Source organism: Emydura macquarii, unplaced genomic scaffold (genome assembly GCF_026122565.2).
Source record: "Emydura macquarii macquarii isolate MOO-44397 ecotype Brisbane River unplaced genomic scaffold, CSIRO-AGI_Emac_v2 contig_383, whole genome shotgun sequence".
Lineage (NCBI taxonomy): Eukaryota > Metazoa > Chordata > Testudines > Chelidae > Emydura > Emydura macquarii.
Window position 1 is genome coordinate 5,071,513 of NW_027130520.1, and position 18,760 is coordinate 5,090,272.

The 18,760-nt window shown below is 38.5% G+C and overlaps 1 protein-coding gene across 3 annotated transcripts in view; it reads right to left on the reverse strand.

The window, feature by feature from the left end:
* STK3 (serine/threonine kinase 3) overlaps positions 1 to 18,760 on the reverse strand; it is a 269,719-nt gene that overhangs the window by 58,850 nt on the left and 192,109 nt on the right. The window contains exon 11 of one of the 3 annotated variants that reach the window (XM_067537093.1): positions 17,840 to 17,959. The exons of the other annotated variants lie outside the window; for them this stretch is intronic. Within the exon in view, the coding sequence (XP_067393194.1) occupies positions 17,942 to 17,959 (18 nt within the window). The 3' untranslated portion in view covers positions 17,840 to 17,941. Of the gene's footprint in view, positions 1 to 17,839; positions 17,960 to 18,760 lie in introns of those variants that run through there. 3 annotated transcript variants of the gene reach the window in all.

An 18,760-nucleotide genomic window follows, 5' to 3' on the forward strand; every position in this document is an offset into this window, starting at 1 on the left:
CATGTGTTTCTCTAAACTGCTCTTAAAAATCTCCAATGAGGGCGGGATAAGGGAGGGCATGGGGTAAAGAGTTTGGGGACCACTGGTTTAGATAATGCTTGGTCCTGCCATAAGTGCGGAGGACTGGACTAGATGACCTCTTGAGGTGCCTTTCAGTCCTGTGATTCTATGATTCTATAATACCAGACTGGTTGAGATTTGTCAATTTAGTCTTCCTCACAACCATATTTCCACAAAATGGCGCAATATATAGGATAAAAAAACATTTAATGTCTTATAAATGAACACTGAAGAGTAATATTCTGCTGGGTACTTGGGCCTACATGTCAGTATGGCAGAGCTTGGGATATCTGACTATGCCTCAATCCACTCAAGTCTGAAATAATGCTAGTAAATGAGGGGAAGCAACCAGAAGAAATGACAGATTACATCAGCCCCCATTTGATAAGGGAGTGCATCTCCTGCTGTTACTTTTATAATTAGGAAGTTGTGCCTGATTCCCAACTGCTCCTGGGCATCTGTTGCAGCTGTGGCTAATACTCCTTTTTAAAATCTCTATTTGCTAAGGGCACATTTTTCTTTCAGATATGCCTCATATTACATTTGCTATTCCTCACCTCATGATTAAACTATTACAATGCATTATTAGGCTACACCTTAACTATCCAGAAATTTATGTTAGTACAGAATGTGGCTAACCATTTATTAAACTGTAATTCTCTCCATGAGCACAGTGCACTGCTGCTCCACAGTCTGCAGTGGCTTCCAGAGGATGCTCAAGCTATTGGTTTTGTCTATAAAGTCCTAAACTAGTCTGTTGAACTGGCTATCGGCGAGATCTTCTCTCTCCCTCATGTGCTACAGCAGCAGCAATGGTCAGCAGAAACACTCCAGCCAATAACCCTCTGATCAAAAATGGATGGTAATTTTCCATGAGGGATCCACAACACAGGAATTCATTCCTCCCATGCCCATGGTCCAACAGAACCCAAAAACCCAAGTTCGCTGACCTTCAGGGCATGCTGAAGGACTCATTGTTTTCGGTGATGGGACACATCTTTGCTGAAGAGCATGGACTCCTTTGGGGGTGGGGGAAAGTAGAATAAGAATCTAAAATCAATCTAGATGAGCTGTTGGTTATTATTACTGGATTTAACTTGTGTATTTTCTAATATTTGTGTAAGTATCTAGAAATTAATGTCTTCTTTAAAATAGAAAATTTGAAAAATAAGTAACTGATGCTATAATATGACAATCCCTCATGACTCCCCAAAGTCTGTGAAGCTTACCAGCATTCTGTCCTCTGCTAGCTGCTGTTACCATGGCAACAGCTCTCTAAATCATGAAAAACAGGTCAGGTAGTTTAAAACTATCCACTGTTTCAGTTATTTTCTCCAGTAGTTTTAAACTAACCAACCTATTTAAGATGATCAGAGGGTTGTTGACAGTAGAGGACATCACTGTTAAGTTTCACTAGCTATTCAGAATGAGGCAGAGTTGCTTAAGTATCTGAATCTCTCTACTTCATTGACTTTCCATCTCTTTACAAATCGCATCTAACACCTCCATAGTTCTTAAAATTAAATAATAAAATGGGAAGAGAAAAATTACTTGTATTTTACTTTAGTAAGCACAAGCACTGTGGAGTTTGTGTGTCTTTTTACATTATAAGATCATTAGGGCAGAGGTTGTCTTTCCATTTGAGAACAGCACCTAGCATATTTGTTTACTATCTTAATACAATTAATAAATAATTAAAATATTGTTACTTTAGAATTAACAAATTAAGGTACCATTTTATAAAATCTAGTTGGAAAAAGTGCAATATTTTACAGAAGTGATAAGTCTTGGGTCCATATCTGAGGATGAGTTTTGCACTTAAAACAGAGATCCAACTACTTTGTTGTGTATGAAAACACAGTGCATCACTAAAACTAAAATTGGCACTTACTCCTTGAGTAGAGAATGATTTTTTTTTGAGGATTTACAAGTAAATTGTCAATTAGTTTGAGTTGAAATTCATTTTAAAATGGACCCTTTAACAAACTTACCAGCTGATGTCAGACCTTTTTGTTGTCCTGAATGATATCAGTAATGAAGCAGCACAGACTCTCCAGATTTCTCATACAATTAACACTCAAAATTTTGTGCATAGGCTACATGTAGACTTTTTTTTAGATTAATGTTTATTTTTTGCTATTATTCTCCATAACTGAAAGTTTCTCTTTCAGCCAGAAAAATGTTCAACTTCACAGAATTCCATTAAGAACTGGCTTTCTTTCAAAATTGCCACTATTTCCTATTGTTCTCATTGGGACTCAGGCCACAGGCGGCTCTTAATAAAGATGACCACCTTTTCCATTTACTTGTTCCTCACAGTGTTCTTTCTCTGCCTCCTGACAGCATAGGGAGTCTCTGTTTTCCATGAGGGCATCCTGGCTTCACTCCCATGAAGAGGAAGTAGAGGTAGAGGACATCTTTACTGAGGGCATCCTATGGCCTTAATCCCATTGAGAACCAGTGGCGATGGTAGCCATTATGAAAAAAGATTTGTTTTTTATGAATTCTCTGAAGTAGAATATTTTTCTTTGGTCTCTGTTGAAGGAGAAATTTTCAATTATGAAAAATAATACCTAAATATTGGCCTATAGTGACACCATGAGGGAAAAAAATCAAATTTATTTTAAAAATCACTTCCATCTAATCTGGGACTAGAATCACTAAGGCCTGGTCTACACAGAGATTTATCTCCAGTGTAACTATTTGGATTAGGGATCTGATCGGTTTTTTTACCAAAATTGTTGTACCATTACAACCCTAATGTGAATGCAATTATACAGTATAAAAGAGCTTACTGATAGCTAAAGCAATACAAATTTTGTATGTCAAAAAGGTCTAAATTGCTGTTATGTACTCTCAACATTAATTCCATATTAACTTTGTTTTTGTCTGGAAACAATATACAGTGAGCTTTCAGGAAGGAAGCATTTTATAAATCTAGAGCTAACATTTTCAAAAGTGTGCCTAAATTTAGGCTTCTAAATCCACACTTAAACAAAAGTGGCTTGATTTTTCCAACAAACTGAGCACCCAGAGTTCCCATCACAGTCAGTGGGAGTTTTGCCACTAACTTCAATGAGATTCTGTGGGACTGAGCCTTACATGCAGAGCTTGTCATTGTGCTGCTCTGCTTTTAAATTGACTTATGTAACATTATCAAACATGTTTAACGTTTGTAACATGTTGGTGTTTCTTCTCCATCAGGTGATCTTAATGGGGTATTACATTTATTGATTGATTGATTGATTTTTAAATAAAGAGTTTACTCTGGAGTATAGTCTTGAGCAATACAGAAATAGCAGTAACAATGAAAACAAAAACAAAGAGGCCAAAGAATGATCTAACCCCTTAAGCCCAATATAATTATCTTTTTTTTGCAGGTAAAACTTTTCACAGGGAAATAGGACCCCATAATTCTCACACACAGCATGAAATCACAAAATGTATTCCAAAGAAAAAGAATATATTCAAAATTATACTTTTCTGGGGCAGCCACTGCTTTTTTGTGTGTGTGTGTTTTGTACCCAGCATAATATGTTCCTGGGTCCATGACTGGCACTTCTAGCCATGAACATAGTACAAATAAATATAGAGGTAACAATCCTGCACTAATGGAGAGACATAGTAATTGACCTAACACAGAAGAGCTCCTTTTCTTCTCTAACTTCTACAATTCATTTCATCATTAAACTGCAAATGACAAACCTTTTTATATCTAACTGAATTCAGCGCAATTGAATCAGGTTGCGTATGTCCTGCATTTGACCAGCAGAACAAATCAGTAAGCCCTAATTAACTTTACCTAAGGTTGACCAATTCACTTTGCCTGGAAACTAATCCGCTGCCCCCAAATTTTTAATTTATTTTACAGGTTGGTGTACTTTCACCACTGGTTGTATGAACAATGATTGAATGGACAATTGAATAAATTAGTATCATGTCACATAAACCATCTTCATCACACTCCTTATACAGACATCTTTCTTTCCTTGTATACAAGAAGTTACTGTGCTAATCCTCTATAATAAGAGGTACAACATTCAAAGAGTTCAGCTGCTGAGCTATGCACAATGCTCATAAAATATAGAAGTGCACATATCACAAGTACATGTGTGCATGCTGTACCATCTCCGCTCTCTTTGCCGCCTCATGAACTGAAATTGATGAGAATTCTGCATGAGGACCAGATTGCCAATATCAACAATCCCCCATCTGGTTCATGAGAACAGACCTTGTACAGCTTGGTATGCAAACCTTGTTTGTTTCATATGCGTGCTCACACTCTAAACAAACCCAGCAACGTGAATTTCTTATTTGTTCAGTTAAGAAAAAGCCATGTGGCTTCCTGCAAACATCTGAAAATGCATCACAATAATAAGACCTGAAGAAGAGTTCTGTGTAGCTCAAAAGCTTGTCTCTCACCAACATTAGATGGTTCAATATTACCTCACCCACCTTGTCTCTCACAAAAATCATACAACTAATTTAAAACAAAACAAAATTAATATATTTTAATACTTCAGAATACTCAGAAGAGGGCATGAAGTGACTCAACCAAAGATTATTACATTAATTTTCCCCCATCAAATATAGAGAAGAATATACCAAGCAGAAAGTCAATGGCTGCTCAAATAAATAAAGATAAAACCATCCCATGCTAAGGATGAAAACGGGTCTCTCCAATAAAGCTAACTTAGCAGAGCAAGGTGGGGTTTTTTTGTTTTTTTTTAAATAAGTTATGGGAGTTTAAATTAAATTTGTTATGCTCTTTAGTCATGTAATGGTATTTTACTATTATCTAATCAACTGTCATATTATACATGTACAAATGTTAAATAAAGAACTTGGTATCTGCATTATTATTTTATAACAATTATATTCCTTATGTGTTTGTTCTGCATGGATCCCACTGAACTATTCTGCCTAGGGTACCAGATGGCTTTTAAAATTTTTGTTACTATTCCAGAATCTTTATGTCACACAAAATGTATCTACTTAAATATGATACTGTAGTTGCTACAAAACTTGATCTACACGTTCTCTATTTAATGCTAAACAATCTGGATACCATGCCTGTTTGGAAATAATTATATCAAATACAGAAATGATTACACTCATGTCGCTGTAATAAACAGATTTGCCTTTTATATTTTTCATTAGTTATCCTACTCAGAAAAAAAAGTTTCCCGCAATTTCTAAGTGCTGTTAAAATAATTGATTTACTCAGTGCAATGAGACTTTATAACTCCTTCTAAATTAGATTAAGTTGATAGTGCCAATGCCTAAGTGATTAGTAATTAGACTAATTTATCATTTTGTTAAGCTTAGTGTAGAACTATTTGTTGAGGCTGTATCCCACAGTAATACAGATTACTAAAGGAAAGGTTTTTGAGAACAATTTTTAATGTACAAATTCATAGTAAAATAGTCAAAAATTAGGGAGAGGACTAATTAACAAAATATACACAGCAAATTACAATATAGTGAATTGAGATTAGCTTGTTATTCCCCACATTTGTGATACAGGCACCAAAGAAATCTGTGAATATGCTCTCTTGCTAAGGAAACCATGAAAAGATCCCTTTATTTGTTTTTGAAAAATACATTCCATAATTGCTCAGATAAGAAATTGACAATCCAACATCATCATAATGGATAACTGTCAAACCCAGAAAGAACAAATAAAATGAAGAGATCTGCTTAAAGAATACTGTCATTTTATTGCCAACTCAAAATAACTGATTGCCTCCAGCATTTAGATATCTAATCCAAACCATTTCTCATGTAGAACAAAACCAGGATAGAAAAATAATTTTCCTACAGAAAGATATCATATCCATAAAAACAAATACATTAAAAAAGGACTGGTCATTTACATAGTCAAATTAAACAAAACACAATTTGGGCTAATTTGGTTCTCTATGCCAAAATTCAGAGAACCAAGCTACTGGTTTATGAAGCTTGGGAGGAAGGAGTGAGCCCTAATAAAACCTTGCTTAACTTGGTCAATTAAATGTCTGAGCCTTATCTAGACTATCACATCTGTATATAGTACAGTTTAACTATGTTTTTAATAATTTAATGCCATATTCCATTACCGTTACTCACATCAAGTAGTAACATATTTGTTGATTAGTTAACATTGATGTCTATGGGTCTACTCGCAAAGTAAGCCAGTACTTAACCTAACTAAGTAAGATAGGCAGAATTGGGGCATAACTTATTATTTATACTGTGCCATTATATGCGTGCCATTTAATAGATAAATAAAAGAATGTGCCTAAATGAAGAGTTTACAATCTAAGTAATAGCTGAAAGAGAAATCCCCTAATGCTCCCTGAATGGAAAATAATTATTTAAAAGTGAATACAAAGATTTGAGTTCAAACAAAAAGTCTGTTTCATAGTTCAGAAGGTTTACATCCAACCTCTCTGATCCACATCAAGTTGTGTGTTATTTTATGAAAATTATCTAATAATTATTTTATTTAATAAGCTAATTTACAAACCAGAAAATAATTTGCATACTACCATAAATTTAAGTGTAAAGCAAATTGGTAAAAGACATCAGCTCAATAGCCCTGGTACCATGGTCTGGGCATTAACCTAGGATTTGACTTCTGAGACCTAGGTTCAGTTCCCTGCTCCAGCACAGACTTCCTATGTGGTCCTGCAAGTCACTTGGCCTTGGCCACTCTGTGGATCAGTTCCCCATCTGTACAATGGGGAATAACAGCATTTCCCCCCAGAAAGGGGTGTTGTGAGGATAAATAAAGACTGTGAAGCACTCAGAAACTATTCTGATAGGGGCCATATAAGTACCATAGTTAGATGGAACAATTCCCCTGTCTATCTGCAGGACAAGCTTCACACTCCGCACAGCCTAGCCAACATGCCTCAACCACAGTGCTGGATGAAAGACTTCTTTAGTGGTAACAAGAACTGTTCAGTCCCCATGGTCTATACAATTCTTGGTCTCTCTGATGTGTCTGCCAATAGTAAAAAAAAAAAAAAAAAAGCATGATGGTAAAATGGAAGCTGGGACTGATCTCAAACAGGGGCTACCAAACATCTGTAAGGGTACAGGAACTAGACCTGGGTCGGCAATGCCTGAGACAGCTGACGTTTCCACAATGCCATGGAAGGCCATGCAGAACCACAGGAGCACTGTGGAGAGTAGGTGCTGCAAGAAGTACTACCCAAGGCACCCAACATGACAATACTCTGTGGCCCTCTGATTGGCAAGTGCACTATTTAACCCTGGAAGGTGCCCCAGGAAGTTGTTTAGGCAACTACACAGACTTCTGGCCTGCTGAGACGCCAAACCTCACCTCATCTCCTGATCTCCAGTCTCTGACCCCAGCCTGATTCTGACCCCAACTCTTGCTTATTGAATCCAGCACTAGTGATTCCTCTGATCCCTGCTCAACGACTACTGTCCTTAATACCAGCACAGCTATCACTGCTAGGCCACACTGTCTATGCCCCAGTTCCTTACAACATCCACCAGAGAGAAACAAATTGTAATCCCTACTAAACTGGTTGCTTCGAGGACTCACCCGACCCGCCTGAGCACCACCCAGACGGTGAGGGCTTGCTTAGTCTGCCACTGGTGACATACCCTGAGGAGAAGGATGATGACCCTTGGCCACAGATACATGGGCACAGGGATGGAAGAAGTAGCCCAGGGGTAGCCGATCTCAGTCCAGCTGGGCTTGAGCTCAAGCACCTGTCAGTGAGTTGCAGCTGGAGGCCCGCTGACCCAGTGGCAGAATGTTCCGCCACTTTCAGGGCCCTAGGCTGGGACACAGTGGAATTGGGAGGGCCTGTGTCTCCCTCACTACCCCACCGCTAGGGTGACAGCCTCACCCCGGCCTATGAAGCCTCACTGGGCTATAGACTGCTTTGCTCACCCTGTGCCACCTGTGGGCCAAGGGCGATAGACTGCTCAGCTCTGCTCACCCCGCCTGCCTGTGGGCTGAGGGCATTAGACTGCTCAGCTCACCCTGCACCACCTTAGGGCCCAGGCTATAGATTGCTTGCCTGCCCCACTCTGCTTGAGGGTTGGGGCTACAGACTGCTTAGGCACCTCACTCCACTAGGGGGCTTGAGGTCACATAGACTGTGGAGAGCTAATCTCCTGCCTAAAGCTTGCTCACATAGGTGCAGCCACTAGGGGGCATGGCCTCCCTGCAAGAAGGACAGGTCCCGTCCTCAACAGTCTGTATTCTATATTTTCAGAATTTTTTTTTAAATGCACAAAAAATAAAGACCAAACTGCTTTTTTATTAACATTAGTCACTTTCTGAGTTAGTTCTGGAGGTTGACATGAAATCTGAGATGTATTAAAACACGAACCCCTACACACCACTGAGTAACCTTTATATGCTGGAAGAAGTTTATTGGAGTATGTTTAGCTATGTAAATGTAAAGCACATTCAAAAATCAACCGCACGAGAGAGAGGTTGTGCTCATGGAATAAGTGACACTGATACTTTCAGTAAAATTCAGTTAATAGTTAATATATGTTTTAATTTTCTCACAAAATGTAAAAACTCTGTAAAACTCAGAAAATCTATAGATTCTCTGAAAAAAACGCGAATTCCATGTTTTCAATGTTTTTCCATGGCAAACGGATTTCTAGGATCCCTGCTCATCAACAGTGTTCTGAGGCATCCAGTCTCCCAATAAGTGATCATTTAAGAAGGGGTATTATCAGTATATATTACATTTAAAAAGCTACATTAAAAGAACATTAGGATTCCAAAGTCTAACACATGTCAGTGCTGCCAAATGCCCACTACCAAGTGCATCCAAGATGTACGATACTTGGAAGGTCTGCTCTTCTGCCTTTCCCATAAACTGCTACATAGTTCCTTCTAGCTGTGCATGTTTGGTATAGAGAAGCTGCATTCCGTACAGGCCAGTGCTGGCTGTAGGGGAAGAGTGTGGAGAGGCAGGAAGACCTTTCAGGGAGACAGCTTACTCCTTGCTGTGCTGAAGATCCAAGAAGCAAGTGAAAGATAGGGTTGAAAGACAGGAAGGGAAACATCTGAAGGATCCCACTAAAAATGGTGTGGCCTGTATCCTGCTGGGCATGGAATCCATGATTAATCTGACATTGTTTATGACTTGCATATGTAAAAAGATTTGGTATCTTCAACCCCAGTCCAGCAAATCTGACATTGTTTATGACTGGCATATGTAAAAAGATTTGGTATCTTCAACCCCAGTCCAGCAAATCAATAAGCATGTGCTTAACTTTATTGGGACTATTCATAGAATCATAGACTTAGAAGGACTTCAAGGGTCATTTAGTCTAACCCCCTGCCAAGATTCAGGATTTGTTTGCCTATTCATGTACTTAATGTGTTTTAAAACATTTTATTTACTCCCTGCTATACTGGGGCCTAAATAAATAAAATGTTTAAAAATCTGTATTGGTTTATTCATTTATCTGGGTTTCACTGTCATAAAAGATACAGATTCCTGGGTTTCAGCCTTTGGCATGAGATTTAGAAACAGATTAGCAAACTAAAAGAATTTAGAACCCTTAGGCGAGTAACAGATATGGAATGTCACAGCCTTCTTTTTCAACACAGGAAAACAAAACTTATTGCCATTTCCCAAGGGAAGTTGGATGACTGAATGTTAATTTATTATAATTATTGCCTTCAATATGCAGAATTACAAGTAAGTAATTTCATTTTTCTGCCAACCTAATTAGATTATTAAAAAGAACATAGTCCCAACAGCTACAAAGCTCAAGCAATGCCTTCTTAAAAACAGATGGGTTAGAATCCTATATCCTTATTCATGCTGAAGAGCACCTTACTCCACAAGAATTGTAGTAGTAGACAATAAGACCACTTGTGGAGGAAGGTACTATTCAACATGAGTAAAGGGTACAAGAATCAGGTCCATTGAAATTACCCACAATGGGACCAATCCAACACAATTTATTTTGCCAAAACTCTCATTGATTTTAATGGGAGCTTTGTCTGGGCAAATAACATAGCATTACACCAATAACTGGAAATAGTAACAAATCAGGAAAATCAGAAAGACCTCATGACCATGAGACACAAGGCAACAGAGGTTAATCTTAATCTATCTAGTATTAATGGATATAGAATGCACAGATCAGTCCAGCATTCTCAAATCAGATGACTGTAGGTAAACATGAACATTTGCCTTCAAAAGAAAAAAATCATTATTGAAATAATTATTTTAAAGCTTAAATTCAGTAAAAAAAAGTTTGGCTTTTGATTCTCCTAGGAAAGTTTCTTACTTGCCAGTGGAAGGTGCATTTCTGAAACCATAAACACAGACACCCACATCTATACCTACACATGTATCACCCTTAAACACTTTCCAACGGCCTTAGACAATTAAATAACTTTACCCCAGTTTTTGAAAAGTTTTATGTATTCATTATAGTAAGTATAGTAATGTTAGATGATTCTGCAGGTATTTGAGTTAACCTGATCTATTTACAGCATCTAAAGGCAAATTAACAGGTTTTTAAGGATGACTATTGAATCTGCATTATATAATTTTTTTTTTTCAAAAGAAAATTTTATTTTAATATACTTCTATCCAGAATTCACAGGTACTGAGAAGAAGAGGTTTTACTCACATGGTGCAGTAATTGGAGTTCTTTGAGATGTCTGTCCCTGTAGATGCTCCACTTTAGGTGTGTGTGTGCCACTGCACCTTTGGAGATTTTTGGTAGCAGTGCCCCTTCTGCCTGGACATACACCCTATACACCTTTACACCCCATACCAAGGTTATATAGGGCTGTGCAGGACTGCAGGCAAACTGCCATCAGCTCTCCACCACAAAGCTCACAGAGACAGCTCCGAAGCAGAGGGGAGGAGGGTGGGTAGTGGAGCATCAACAGGGACGCACATCTGGAAGAACCCCAGTTCCTGCACAAGGTAAGTAACCTCTCCTCCTTTGAGAAGTGTCCGTAGGGTGCTCCACTTTAGCTTATTTCCTAGCAGTAACCCTTTAAGGAGATGGGAGTTTCAAAAAAGAGTCCATTACTGAAGAAGAAACTGCATTGCCTCCTGCCACATCTAATCTTGCAATGTGGGCATAATAGTAGGAAAACATGTACACCAAGGACCATGTTTCAGTCCTGTAGATTTCACTAGCCAGAACGTCTTTGAGTAGAGCTGCAGATACAGACTATGATCTAGTCAAGTGTGCAGCCATTCTTATGGGAGATGTAACCTCAGCAAAACCACAGCAGGCAATAATACATCCAGAGATCCATTTAGAAAGTCTCTGAGTGGGGACAGACGCTCCCTTAGACCTATTTGCAATAGAAACAAAGTCTAGGAGTCTTCCTGAATGGCCTAGTCCTGTCCAAATAAAAGGCTAATGCCCTATAAACATCTAGTGTAGTATGAAACACAGACTCTTGTGTAGACTGAATGCGGTTTAGGAAAAAAACCTGGAAGGTAAATGGTTTGGTTGCAATTCAGAGGACACTTTAGATAAGAACTTCAGATAAGGTCATAAAGTTACCTTCTCCTTGAAGAATGGAGTAAAGGAAAGATCTGCCATTACAGCCCCCATCTCCACAATCCTTCAAGCAGAAGTGTTGGCCGCCAAGAAGGCCCTCTTCATAGACAGATATAACAGTGACCATGTAGCTAATGAGTCAAAGGGTTGTTTCATAAGACATTTCAAAACCAGGTTGAGATCTCAAAGTGGTGTAGTGGCTCTAATCTATGGACAAAAATTGATAAACCTTTTAGCAATCTCACTGTGGTTAGATAAGCCAACAAACCTTCTACTGGCACATGGAAAGCTGTTATGGCTGCTAAATGAACCTTTATGGAACTCATAGAAAGGCCTGATTTTTTCCATTCCCACAGATAATCCAAGAATGAGGAAAGAGATGACTGGATAGGAGAAAGATGGTGCTGGTTACACCAAACGTTATACCTTCTCTGTTTCTGAAGGTAAATATATCTACTAGATTCCTTTTTGCTATTTAATAGCATCTTTTGTACTTCCAAAGAACATGTGGTCTCTAGTCCTGAGAACCATCTTGTAGTTGCAGGACATTCAGATTGGGGTGAAGCATCTGACTCTCATCTTGAGACTACGGTAAAGGTTTGATTGCGAGCTGCCATGGAAGCAGAGAGGTGAGTTTGATGAGGTAAGGAAACCAAACTTGTCTTGGCCAAGTTGATACTGACCAACTTTCAGTTGGTCCTGTCTGATCTTGATAAGGACCTTTTGAGATCAATGGAGTTGGAGGTTATGCATAAAAGAGATCCATTGTCCATGTCATGAGGAAAGCATCTCCTAGAGATTAGGGATTGAGCACCCCCTCCAGAACAGAATTTCCTGCACTTTTTATTTTGCAATGGCAAAAAGGTCAGCCTCTGGAAATACCCATGCTAGGAATATTTTGAGGACTCAAGAGTCCAACTGTAATTTGTAATTCAGGGAAAAAAAATCTGCTTAGGTCGTCCACCATGGTGTTTTGAATACTCAGGAGGTAAGAAGTCAAGATGACTATCCGAGCAGCTAAGTACCTATTCTGAAGCTTTATCACTTCAGTGCAGAGTGAGGAGGAATGCACTCTGCCCTGATGATTAATATAATACATGCACACTATGTTGTCTGTCATGATCTTGATGGACTTGTTTTTGAGTAGGGGAAGAAAGTGGAGGTAAGTGCTGTGCCTCTTGTAACCATTTGCCTTGGACTGTGTGAGGACCTAAATGTGTTCCCCATCCCTAAAGGGAAACGTCAATATTAATATGACTGTAGGGGGATTCTGGTTGAACAGGATTCCTATACAAACTTTAAATGAATTCATAGGTCAGGTCAGTGACTGTAGGACCTATCTGCATACAGATACCTCCTTTTTGAGACTGTGTTTGTTGGCTACATAAACAGTCCTGAGCCACATCTGGAGACATCAAAGAGGCAACCTGGTGTTTTGTGTCACAAGAACACAAGTTTCCATATGTTCCAGCAGTAAAAGACATGTCCTTGCTGGAACTTGAGCTGCACTCTATGTATAAGGTTCTCTAAAGCAACAAACCTCCTGAGAGAGATAAGTGCTGCCCGTTATCAAATCCATTAGTGCACGTATAAAGAGAATTCATTATGTAGGGGGTCAAGATCGATTTCTCTAGGTTTATCTGCAGGACTAGACTTTCAAATAGTGAAGTTGTTGTTTGAACTGTCAACCATGCCTCCTGATATGACGGACCCTTAAGGAGCCAGTCATCGAGGTAGGGAAAGACAGTTATTCCTAGATGTTGGAGGCAGGCAGCTACAACCACCATGATTTTGAGGACATCCCTGGGCGGATAACAGGTCAAAGGGTAGGACTTCGTACTGGTAATGATTGTGATTGAAAGTGAAACAAAGAAATCTTTTGTAAGAAAGATGAATCACTACGTGGAAGTAGGCATCTTTGAGGGTTGCAAATCAGTCCCCTAATTCCACAGAGGGAATTATATCTACTAGCAACCTCATCCTGAATTTCTGATGTCTGACGTGCTTGTTCAATTGTCTCAGATTTAGGATTGGCTTCCAATCCCCATTTTCCTTGTGTATCAGAAAATATCCAGAATAGAACTCTTTTCCCCCTGTGTTGAAGTGGGACTGGCTCTATGGTCCTAGACTTAGGAATGATGAGTTCTCCTGTGTTAGCAATTACTTGTAAGAAAGTTCCCTGAAGAGGGATGGGGAAGGGGTACAGGTAGTCGCATTTTGTCATCAGTCCCTGGTGACTGATTCTGAATGGAAATGTTGCTGATGAATAGCTGTTACAACCAAATGAGTCCAGACTTCTCTGGCTTTTATTATAAGAGGTGGCTTTTGGGGTATGCTGCCTGCCTTTTTCATTGACTGAGTCCACAATCAGAGAATTTGATGCTGGATGAGAAAATAAGAAGTCTAAAAATTAAAAAAAGATAAAAACTCTAAAAAATAACAAAGAATCTCTGGCAAGGACATAGTATTTTTCATCAACCCTCTTGCATGTGGTCGGGGCAGAGGAGGGGAGCATTGCTGGAGTCTGCCAGATTAACTTGGATGGCTCCAGGACGGCTTTCAATTGGCAGTACTACCTGTCTTGAGAGAGAGGTGTGCAGTATGTCCAAGAGCTTGTGATGAGATTCCTGGACTTCTTTCAGGGGAATTTGCAGGGTGTCAATGACCCACTTCATCAGGTCCTGCAATTATCTGAAGTTCTCAGCTAAGGATAGCGGTGGTGGCATGACTGCCTTATCCAATGATGACAACAAGGAGTTTGGGGGAGGTAACCTCAATGTCTGCCCTTCCCTCTTGCACCTCAAAGGTCTCAGGCCCAGAATGGGGAGAAGTGATGGACAGTACTGGGGAACAAGGTCTTCTGTATTCCCTGTGGAACTGAGTTGAGGCCCTCAAAATTGCTGGCCAATGAGGGAGACCATAAGGCATGGGGGGAGGAATCCAACACTGGTAATCCCAAGTGTTTGAAGGCAGGTGTCCTGCCTCTGCTGCATCTGCAATGGGCAATAAGGTTTCCTGCAATAAATTGGAATTCCTTAAAACAGAAAGTTTAGAGTCTGAGTCAAAATGCTCCTCTACATATTGCATCAGAGATGATAACTCCCCTTCCATCTTCAGCCATCCATGAGAAGAGGTAGGTCTCCTAGAAACACAAGCAGTTGGTGACCTACCTGATCTTGATACCAAGAGGCATCCAGAGGTTGCAAGGAGCAGAGACTCAGGCTCATTCAGTACCATAAGGTCGTTCAGGTAACAGAATTCTTGTGGTACCGGAAGCACGACAGAACTCGGTACCAGCACTGATGGTGTTGCAGAGACCGTTGTGTGAGGCACTGACATTGGTATCGATGGGGATCAAAGATTCCATTGAAGTATCTTGGGAGAAGCAGTCTTCAGAACCGAGCCCTTCACTGCTGAGGTATGGGATTTAGTTGAAATCTTAATGTACCTCACTAGCACTCCTCTTGTGACCTGAGATCTCCAGTGACAAGATCATTGTTTTGCTCCTCTTATCCCCTTCCTTATACTTGAAGTGGGATGCTTTCAGCACTGGCAATGCGGTTATTGGTACCTCAGTCAAGTAGAGTGATGGAGTCCAGGGTTATTGTTCCATCTTGTCTCGGTGACTGTGACCTCGATGACAACATGGCACTGACAGAGGTCCTGTTCTCTGTACAGGGAAGTTCTTTGTATCTGGGTCCAGAACTGGTTTTAAGGCTTGCTCCATCATTAGTATTCTACGCTTAATTTCCCTGTTTTTACAGGATCCTCCCTTAAAAGAAGAACAGATTTTACACTTGCTGGGAACACGAGAGTCTCCCAAGCAACAAATGCTGCAGGAGCATTTTTTTTGACAAGAGAAGCACCTTCTACATCCTGGAGAGCCCAGCATCTCTGACACAAGAAAAAGTTGTTCAAGGTCCTCAATAGGAGAAAAAGAAAAACCAAACAGTATGTGTATATTTTAAGAAAAGGGGAACAAATGTTCCAACTATAAGGTACTAAAGCCTATTACTACTAAGAACTAAATATAAAGCTAAAACACTAATAAAAGGGGCGAAAGATTCACAGTGAACAGGCACATGTTAGACTCCATCGCTAGCCAGAAGTGGCTGAGAATTGATGGTGGTTCACCAGCACAGCCTTATATAGCCTCAGTAGCCATGTGCACCTAAAGTGAAACACCCACAGGGACACTACTTGAAAAAGAAAGGTTGATCTTTTTTGGTAGTATTTAGAACACTGATAAAATAGATTAGGAAACTGGTTATTTAGCTGAACAACATAAAGAAAATATACCTTCTGAAGGACTGAAGGACTTATGCCCCAATTCTGCCAACATTTTTGCACATGCAGAATCCAGTTGAGTGTTTGCAGGAATACTGGGTGATCCCAATATCTTATTTCTTTGAATGCAAAAATAGTCCACCCAATTTCATTTAAAGAAAAAGACTTGTATAAGCAAATGATTTTAAATATTCCCTTTAGTATTAGCTTTGTTTAAAAGTAAAATATGCATTTGAGTTTTTCTTTTTTAATTAATTGCAAAGTATGACGGGCACTTCCTCCTTTCTATGCTGCATTGACAAAAGCCAGATGCACTAATAAACTTGATTATTACTTTTCCTTCTCCAGACATCTGAATAAAGTTTGTTACCATCCATTATTGTGGCACTTTTTGTTCTGCCCTTCTGGCTAAAGAGTAAAGTATTTGTTGGCTGCGACCATTGGCACATTATGAATTTGCCTCAAGGAATGTGATAAAACATAATACAATCCTCCTCCCTTTTACAGAACAATCATATCGTCTTCCATATGAGACTGGTCACTATTATCTTACACAGAATGCTAGCTCTTCCACAGAGCACTACTACAGTATGTTAGCATTAGAGTGGGTCTTGAGAAGTGTCCTTACTTTAGAATTAAAGTGTTAACCTTCGATCCCTAAACAAACGTAACATTCACTATTGCCTGTATTCACTTTTAGAATCTCTGTCTTGGTCCCATTAAGGATAATTCCACTTGAGATAGAATAGAGTTTTAGTACTAAAAGTTCTCCATTATTTATCATTTTCATAAATGATTTAAAAGACTGTATGTCAGCAATCTAAAAAATTAATGTCAATTTCATAAAAGTAGGCAATTTATTATGCATGTTTCCCAGTGATTTATCCTTTTGGAAAATCTCTTGCAGACCTTTCAGCAGTAGTGTCAATAACTTTTTTCCAAAGCATTCTATTTAAAAAATTATTTCTGATTACTTGAAGACAAGCTGAAGTATTTTGAAAATAAATAAATACATGACAATTGCCCTACTGGTTCAAACCAATGGTCCATCTAATCCAGTATCTCTGACAGCAGCCACTATCAGATGCTTTAAAAGAAGAAACCATAGTGGACAATTAAGGAATAACCTGCCCACAGAAAATTCTTCCCTGTCAGTTAGTAGCTGGCTTATGTCTTGAGTCATGAAGACTTTTGTACCTTCTAAAAATAAAACATTAATCCTAAATAAAGTAACTTATACTTTTATTCTTGTTATCCTTATAAACGTGTATTCCTGTAATTCTCTTGGCCTCAATAATGTTTTTTGCAACAACTGCCATAAATTAATATGGCAATATGGCAATAAAATTAATTGTTTTAGTCATGCTGGTTCTAGGATATGAGAGAGACCAGGTGGGTGAGGTAATATACCCAAGACCTGAAGGGTTCTGTGGAGCTCAAAAGCTTGTCTCTTTCACCCACAGCAGTTGGTCCAGTAAAAGATATTGGATCCACCTTGTCTCTCACAAATTAATATTGTGTAAAACATATTCAAGTTTTAGTAGGTTTGAAAAGCAGCACCACAACAACACTTCAGATAACTTTGAAAGTGTTGTTTGTAACTTTTCTGGCTACCTATTCATTCTATTAATCATCTTAGATCTCAAATAACTTTGTATATTTATTTATTTTAAATATCATTTCAGTTGAATTTTTAAAAAATGAAAGCATTGAAGAGGTTCAATAACAGTAAGTCACTATATAATTTCTTGCTAAAGATTATAAATTATTTAGGCCTTGATCTTGCAAACACACATCGCAACTTGTGAGTAGTCTCACTGAGTTCAATGGGACTATTTGTGTGTGTAAATTTACTTGTGATAAATGTTTACAGGATCAGGACCTTAGAATTTACAAATGTATTCATTTTGTTTGTAATTCTCAGCTAATATATAAAAGCTAAAACAGTTTTTACAACAGTTCTGAAGAAATTTTATTAACACCATCATAAACCACATTTAGATAGTTATTTTCCAATGAATAATGTACTAGTTATTTCGCTGGCTGACTGTGAAGATGTTGGCTACTGTCTCTTTGTAGTCTAGAAAAAAAATAGTAGACTTATTCAAAAGCTTTATTCTCCCATAGCAACAGCCTATACTGTGCTGTTTCACTGGCCATACCACAGTAGCTTAATTTTAAGAGTCAGCTTTATTTAGAAAGACAGTAAGTGAAAACTGAAAAAAAAAAAAAAAATCCCACACATACAGCTGTCACCTAAAATTAAATTCAGTGTTTTCCTCTCAATCCCCAGCATACTTTCTAAAAGTATCATGTGATCAAATTTAGCTTCTTCAGTATAGTGAAGGAAAGAATGTGTTAAGGCTACAATAGGTATGTTAAATTTCTTGGTTTAAAAAAAGTTAGAAAGTATAAAAAAATGAAAAAAACCTGTTAAAGCTACACATCACATCTCCAAATCAGTCTTATCAGTTTATTTATTTCACTTTGATAAAAACATTTTAAAACTATATATAGGTTTACTGGCTGCTTAGGAACAGGTTCTTTTTGTCTCTACCATATTTTGCATTGTTGTCAAAAAAACCCAACAAATTTTGGAGAAGCTCAAGCTTGATTGTCTCTAACAGAGAGCAAACAGATCAGTGTATTATCTCTCAAGATGCAATAATTTGTTCCAGAAATCACAGGAATTATAACAACAACAGGCTCAAAGGATACATTGTCAGTGGTTCTCAACCTTTCTAGATTACTGTACCCCTTTCAGAAGTCTGATTTGTCTTGCGTACCCCAAATTTCACCTCACTTAAAAACGACTTGCTTACAAAATCAGACATAAAAATATAAAAGTGTCACAGCACACTGTTACCCTTATTGCCTATTA